This window comes from Tenrec ecaudatus, chromosome 2 (genome assembly GCF_050624435.1).
Source record: "Tenrec ecaudatus isolate mTenEca1 chromosome 2, mTenEca1.hap1, whole genome shotgun sequence".
Taxonomy (NCBI): Eukaryota; Metazoa; Chordata; class Mammalia; order Afrosoricida; family Tenrecidae; genus Tenrec; species Tenrec ecaudatus.
In genome coordinates this window covers 186,343,401-186,351,024 of record NC_134531.1, presented here as the reverse complement: position 1 = coordinate 186,351,024, position 7,624 = coordinate 186,343,401, and the positions used below count along the sequence as shown (strand labels likewise).

At 54.8% G+C, this 7,624-nt stretch overlaps 1 protein-coding gene across 1 annotated transcript in view; it reads left to right on the top strand.

Moving 5' to 3' along the window:
* Window positions 1–6,216: 6,216 nt before the first annotated feature.
* The window catches only part of SH3PXD2B (SH3 and PX domains 2B), a 110,591-nt gene continuing 109,183 nt past the window's right edge, over window positions 6,217–7,624 (top strand). The window contains exon 1 of the mRNA XM_075541949.1: window positions 6,217–6,432. Within this exon, the coding sequence (XP_075398064.1) occupies window positions 6,358–6,432 (75 nt within the window). The 5' untranslated portion in view covers window positions 6,217–6,357. The remainder of the gene's footprint in view (window positions 6,433–7,624) is intronic.

Here is a 7,624-nt window from a genome sequence, read left to right as displayed (position 1 = left end):
AAAGGTTGGCAGTTCAAACCCATCAGTTGTTCCATGGGGAAAGCCCTAGTGATCTGCTCCCATAGGGATTCACAGCCCAGGAACTGCCTGGGAGGGGAGGATTTGCCTTCATTCTAAATGCAGCAGGAAGTCACTGCAGCATTTTAAATCCAGGTGGAAGGGGTGTGGAGAAATAGGCTCAGACTTGCCTTTTCAAAAGACTCCCCTCTTTGGCTGGGGATAGAGAAGGGCTTTGAAGGGCACCTCTTTTAAGGAGGGGCAGTGGACACGATATGGAGACACCAATCCTGTCTTCAAAGGGAGCTTGATTCAGTGGGAGGAACGCAGACCAGGCAGCCCGGTGGATCTGAGTTGGGGGCTCAGCCTTTCCCCTGTCCAGTGCTGTGGGCCTACTGGGAACTGCCTCGGGGCTTCCACTTTCTCCCTTGAGACTGGTCAAGCCACCCCACACTACAGATGTGTTGGTGGATCAGAGAAATGGTACTCATGCTCTGGGTGTTGCATGGCTAACATGGAATTGCCTGGGTGTGCAAAAGAACAAAATGTTGTCTGGGTCCTCCTCACCTCCGCTGGCATAGTCTCACATACCCTGTGTGACTCTTGTACCAAGCCATGCCGCACTGTCCCTCTATGCACCAAACACGATGTCCTCCTCCAGCCACTGCTCACCCCTGATGATGTGTCCAAAGGAAGCAAGCTGGACAAAGGGGTGTTTTCAGAAGCAGATCATCAGACCTTCCCATCCTAGTCTATCTTAGTCTGAAAGTTCTGCTGAAACTCGTTCGCCGTGGTTGCCCCTGCTGGCATTTGAAATACCAGCCCGGTGGTATTTGAAGGACTCAGTACACACTGTGTTACAATACACAATGGATCTAGGTATGATCTTAAAACAAGTAGGTAGAGAGGAAATCGGTACTGGCAGGACAAGGTCCTAGGTGTCTTGAATGCCCACCAGAAGCACATGCACTTGATCTGTGAGTGGTGGGAGCCAGTGAGGGCTTCTGAGGAGAGGACCATGAACCCAGCTTCTTATTAGGAAGAATTGAGAGCTACCAAAGGAGGAGAATGTGGAAGGAAGGAAACCGAGGTAACTTTCTCCCCTTCCCTCTTGGAATAGGGCTCAAGCTCCACATCCATCCTCCCCACCCCCAGGCTCCGCCCAGCAGGCAGCCTGGGTACCTGGAGATTGGCTTTAAGATCTGTTCCTCCCTGTACACTGGTACAGATAGGAACTGGACACACAGGGAACCCAGGGCAGATATTCCTTCAGGACCAGTGGTGTGAGTAGTGATACCAGGAGGGTAGAGGGAGAGTGGGTTGGAAAGTGGGAACCGATTATAAGGATCTACATGTGACCTCCTCCCTGGGGGATGGACAACAGAAAAGTGGGTGAAGAAAGGAGACGTCGGACAGGGAAAGATATGACAAAATAATAATTTATAAATTATCAAGGGTTCATGAGGGAGGGAGGAGTGGGGAGGGAAGGGAAAATATGAGGAGCTGATGCCAGGGGGTTTAGGTGGAGAGTAAATGTTTTGAGAATGATGAGGGCAATGCATGTACAGATGTGCTTTACACAATTGATGTATGTATGGATTGTGATAAGAGTTGTATGAGCCCCTAATACAGCGATTAAAAATAAAAGAAAAAGATCTGTTCCTCCCAAGCTATACCCTATCCCCAGAGCACACAGGCCAGGCCACTAGGCATTTGCAGGCTTGGCGGAGTTAGTCATGAGCATCCCGTGCTGCCAGCCAATCGAATGGCAGTCTCTGAGGGAAAGCCTCTCTTCCCAAGTCCCCTGCCTTTGTCCTGGAAAGAAGCCGAATTCTTTCACAGAGGCCTTTGTGGGGAGAGGCCCAGAAGGAGCAGGCCCAGGCTGTCAGTCCCGGGGACTTGGTTCTTGGGAGAAAGACAGCCTGGGAGCTGGGGAGACACTGGCAGTCACCAGGAGGCCAGAACCTAATTCAGGCCTAGTGCAGCCCTCCTCCCAGATCCACGCATTCTGTGCTGCGTCGGCTCCCACCCGCACCAGGAGGATTTTCTATGGTCTGCAGACCTCCAGCTTGCACAATGCGGTTCTGAAAGAGGAATTGGGCAGAAGGGCCGCTGAGGCGGCAGATTTCCTTCTCCTCCTCCCTCGCATCGTGGCCACACCGCAATCAGAGGGAGCACCAGTCCTGGAGGCCGCCGAGGCCTGAGGTCTGAGAGAGGAGCCGCAAGCTCTCATCCCACAAGCATTTCCTTGAGGGCCTCTATGCTGGTCAGGGCTGGATGCTGGCATTTTAAGGCAAATAAGGCCCATTCCAGTTCCTGGGGAGCTTGGGATCTGGAGAGGGAGTCAGATATGCCAGAGGACAGAATGGTGACTGCAAGGAGAAGCTGTGGAAGTCTCTCTCACTGCCATGGAGTCAGCAGTGACTCTTAGTGACCCTATAGGACAGGGTAAAACTGCCCCTGTGGATTTCTGAAAGTTTTCTCTGGAGTAGAAAGCCCCTTGGTTAGTGGTTTCGAACTGCTGACCTTGCAGATGGCAGTCCAACTTGAAATCACTATGCCATCAGGGTAGTCAGGGAGGGTGAGGGGTGAGATTCATTATCCCGGGAAGAAAATGAGACCCAGGCTGGGCTTTGACGACTGAATAGGAGGTTGCTGGCACCTAAGAGAGGAAAAGGAACAGGCATGCCAAGGTATGTCTAGAGGTAAAAACAGAATGTTTCCTCTGGAGATGACAAATTATTTCCATGGTTGAGATGTGTATAAAGGGGGGGGGGATCACACAACTAGGGGGTTAAGAAAGACTGATTATCCAGTTTAGATTGGAAGTAGATTTGTGATTTGGATTCGGGTTGGAGGGAGCTGCATCCAGCTGCTGGCTGCAGATGAGTTGGCTCTGATGCACAGTGACGCCAGTGAACTAAACGTGGCCTGGCCTGTGCCTTCTCCATCTCTGCTGTGCACAGGCCCATTGTGTCCACTGTGTCACTTCAGTGTCTTCCAACTCTGGGGGCTCATCTCTGAGCATTGTCTCTGGCAACATTTGGTTGTGAATCATAGGGTTTTCATGGGCTACATTTTTGGAAATGAATAGTCTGGCCTTTCTTGCCAGTCTGTCTTAATCTGGAAACTCTGCTGAAACCGATTCACTCTGGGTAACCCTACTCTTATTTGATATACCAGTGGCAGAGGTTCCAGCATCGTCCACACCCCTCGAGCCACCATGGTACCACAAACTGATAGACTGGTTCGCAGCAACGGAGTACAAACACATGCGCTCTGCTTGAATGGTCTCGTTTGGGCCTCAGAACAAGCCTACGGAGTCAGTGGCTGCTCTTACCCCCATTTTGCAAATGAGGGGCTGGAGGTAGAGAGCTCAAACGGCTTGCCCAAGGTCCCAAGCTTATTCAGTGGCTGAGCAAGTGAGTGGGACACAGATTACAGGTTGAGCACAGCTTTGGAGTCAGGGCAGCTTCCAATGCCCTCTCAGTGCCAGCTTTGTGACCTCAGGCAAGCATTTCCAGTTCACTTCAATTTTCCCATCAGCAAAATGAAAGCAGGAGTAGTAAGCCCCTTGGCTGGTGGTTTAACATGGTACCAGGGACTTTGACAAGCCCCAGTGAACATTATTTAAGTGACTGTGGGCACTTGAAACCAAGTTAAATTTAGGAGTCGAGGTCTAGATAGGACTTCTCTTCCACCGAAGACCCTTGGGGGGAGGGCTCCTCGAAGAACGGTAACTACGGACTTGTCTAGTCCCAGTGGACTCTGGGGACTTTGGGTTGGGATGTGTATGGGGAGGCAACCCTTAGTTCTCCCAAGCAGAGTCGACAGAGATCTTCCCAGTCTGAGTGGACAACCCACACTAGCTTTCTGACTCACTGCCATCCAATGCCACTCAGTGCCGATTGATTCTGATTCACAGTGACCTAGTGTGGGAGGGTAGAACCGCCCCTGTAGGTTCCCCAGACGGTAACCCTTAAGGAGAAGGTCTCATCCTCTTTCGGCAGCAAAATGTATCCCAGACCACCGGGGCTCCTGAAACATCTCAAGCTCAAAACTCAGCTGTCCAGCTGATGCCGACTCATAGCGACCATATAGGGCAGGGAAGAACTTCGCCTGTGCATTTCTGAAATGGTACCTCTTTATCAGCGTAGAAAGCCTCATCTTTTCTCTGGAAACTATCCCAGTAATACACAACTCAATTGCTCTTTTAAAAAAAAAAAGAGGAAGAAATCAGTTGGTCCTTTCCCAGCCCCGGGTGAGGTAAGCAGCAGATAGAGAGAGATAAGATAAGGGGAAGATGTGGGCACCACTGATGGGGATAGCTGGGGAGCAGTTTCTATTCCCTACGTGTCTCTTCACTGTCTGAAGGCCGAGGAAGCTGGGCTGATTCAGTTTTCCTCTGACGCCCCCATTCTGTAGTTCTGCCTTATTAGGAAGGAAGGCTCTGTGTGTGCAGAGGGTGAGCTGAAGGGAGCGAAAAAGCCAGACCTTCAACAAGCAGGCCGTTTCCAAGCAGGCATGAGGATCCCTGCACTTGACAATTGTGCTTCTGAAAAATGTACCCTACAGGAATTCTTTGGGCCTGTGTGTGGAGTGGGGGTGGGGGTTGAGGGACAGGGGGCAGGGAACAGAGGCCACTCAAACAAGGTCAACAAGGAAATAGGTAGTGAAAGGCTTAGGGGGTGCCCGGGCTTGCCACCTTTCATGGAGCAGTGGTTAATGGCCTCTGAGGAAGACCCTTTTGGGGAAATCTCACCTGACAAGAGCTGTGGGTTTTGGTATAGACAACTCTGCAGGAAGGAAGCCCAGGGAATACTGGACCTCTCTCATCCTCTTACCTCTCATTGGTCAAACCAACAGGAAGCCAGATGAGTGGGTGCCTGAGGACTGCAGGAAACCAGCTAATGATATCCATCCATGTAGGCGAGCCTCCAGGACCAAAGCCAGCTGGTGGACCCTGGCAAGGAAATCTAAGGGACAAGTGGAAGAGCAGGTCCCAAATAAATGGGCAGTCACCCCACTGACCACTGGCCAGGCCAGGGCTGCTGGGAAGCACCCACCGCTGTAAATCCCCACCCTTTTTCAAAGGTTGCCTTTGGCCCCAGGATAGGAAGGAGCCCTGGGGTGCGCTCAGGACCGGAGAGGAGCCAAGAAGTTTGTTGGAAAGGGCTGTGAGAGCACTAGCCAGCGGCCTTGCCTGCCTCCCCGCTTTTTGATGTGGCCTTTCACTCGGTTTGTTCAGCCAACATTGACCCGAAGTGATTCAGTGCTCAGCAGGCACTACAAAGCCAGGGCACCACAATGAACACACAGGTTGGGGACCAGCCCCAGCGACCTGCTTCCACTTGTGAAATAAGCCTCCCACAAACCAGCCGTGAGTTCCATCCACCAGCTCGAGTCCAGAGCCTCTTCTCAGTGGTTGGTCCGTAGAAGGAAGTTAAGTGTCTTTCTCTCCCAGATTTATCCAAGAGGTTTCTGAATGGCCCTGGCCACAGCAACGGGCATTTGTGAACCACTGATTGTGTTAAGATGCATCACTTTCTCCACGGCCCCTCCACTCCACGAGAGTGACACACACACACACACACACACACACACACACACACACACACACACACCATCCTATTATCCTACTTTGTGGCGTTCTTTTTCAATTATTTTGTTCATGTATTTGTTGCCATTTTTCTTTCCCCCTTTTCCATCTCTCAAACAGGGAATCTAAGGACCAAGAGCTGGATGGGTAACTGCATTTGCAATTGCCTACTGATTTGGTACTGTGGCAAGGCACAATGCAATGTAGTCCGGTGTCGGCCTGGTTAGCAGGTACTCCTACCGGCCCATTTTATAGATGAAGAAACTGAGCCCAGAGAGGTTAAGCAACTTGCCCAAGGTCACAGAATCCAGGTGACCAAGCGAGGGATTTGAACTCTCAGACTCTGGCTCTCAAATCCAGCACGTGAGTGCACTCCGTGCACGGACCACGGACGAAAAGCCAGTCCCGTCCCCTCCCGGGCCGCCGCGGCTCCACGTCGGGACAAAGGCCGGCCGGGGCCGGCGGGGGCCGGCGGGGGCCGCGCGGCGGCTGTGGGTCGGGCCCTTTAAGGGGGGCGGGCCGCGGCGCGGGGGGCGGGCCGGGGGCGGGCGGCAGTGGCGGCGGGCCCGGCCGAGGGCGCGCGGCACGCAGGGCGGCGGCGACGGCTCCTCGCGGCCCGGGCTCCCTCCGGATCGCGCTCGGCCCCCGGCCCCCGGCCCCAGCCCCGGTCCGCGGCTGCTCGCTGCCCGCGCTCGCGCTCCCCGCGCCCCCGCGCTCCCCGCACCCGCGCGCGGCCCCGCGGCGGCCCGGGAGGAGCGGCCATGCCGCCGCGGCGCAGCATCGTGGAGGTGAAGGTGCTGGACGTGCAGAAGCGGCGGGTGCCCAACAAGCATTATGTGAGTGCGCCGCCGCCCCACGCCCCCTCGAGCCCACGCCTCGCCGGAGGCCACCGGGCGCCCCCGGGCTCTGAAAACTTCTGCCTTTGCTCCCCTCCTCCTCCCCGCCTCCGCTCCCCCCTCGGCCCTTCGTCTGCGCGGCCCGGGTCTCTCCGCCCCCGCCCCCCTCCCCCCCTCCCCGCTCCTCGGAGCGCGGCTCTCTCCCTCCGTCTCTTCCTCGGGCTGGCCGCCCGTCTGCGCTTCTTTCCTTTTCCGCCCCCACCCCAGAACCCCCACTTACTGCCCATCCGAGGAAAGGACGGCCCCAGCGGGGTGGGGGCATAGTGACAGCCGCCCACAGGCCGCCGCCCCCCACCCCCGCCCCGCTGCTTGTCTGGAGGCGCGCAGCCCCGCAGTGCCTGGGCCACGGGTAGCCCCTCCGGGGAACGCCGAGTTGCCCCCGTCCTCAAGAAGAAGCAAGCCTGAGATGATGCAAAATAGAGGTGTCTGCACCCTGAAATGCTTAAACAACCCCTGACCCCGCGCCTGTAGTTTCTGTTTTAAAATCCAAGGAGTTCCCATCTGGTATCGCCCTCTGTTAAGAGCCATCGAGCTGGAAAGGACCGGAGGCAATGGGCCAGTAACATGGGTTTACAGATGGGAAGACTGAGACTCAGTGAGTTTGCAGGCACAAGAGTAGTAGCCATCAGGCCTTTTCCTGCCCCGGGAAGGTGCACCTGGGGCAGATGGTGACGGCAGGTGGCTTTCACAGCCGGCTGTGGGCCATTTCTGAGTTCAGGTGGCCCTGGGAGAGCCGCAGAGGTTCTGTGTGGAGGGATAATGGGGGCGTAGGATGATAGCTTCGTGTTAAATCTGGGCGAGGGTCGTCTTAGAAAAGGGAAGGGGTGGTGGAGTTTTGGGGAAAGGGGCGAAGGGAGGGGTTTGAGAAGTCTTAGTAGCAGGGAAGTTAACCAGGAAGGGGAGAAGAACAAGAGGGAGAGAGGGAGGGGGGAAAAAACCTAACAAAGAAGTGCGGAACAATGACTGAGAAGGGCGTTGGCTGGTTGAAGTTAGCCCTCCACCTTCCTGGACGGGTCTTTGGGTCTGTGATTTAAGCAGGCTTGTTCTTCTAGGGCAGCACTAGGTGCCTACACATTTTTGAAAGGAGATAGACCGGAATCCACTAGCAGAAAGCGCATGCTGTGCTAGTCAG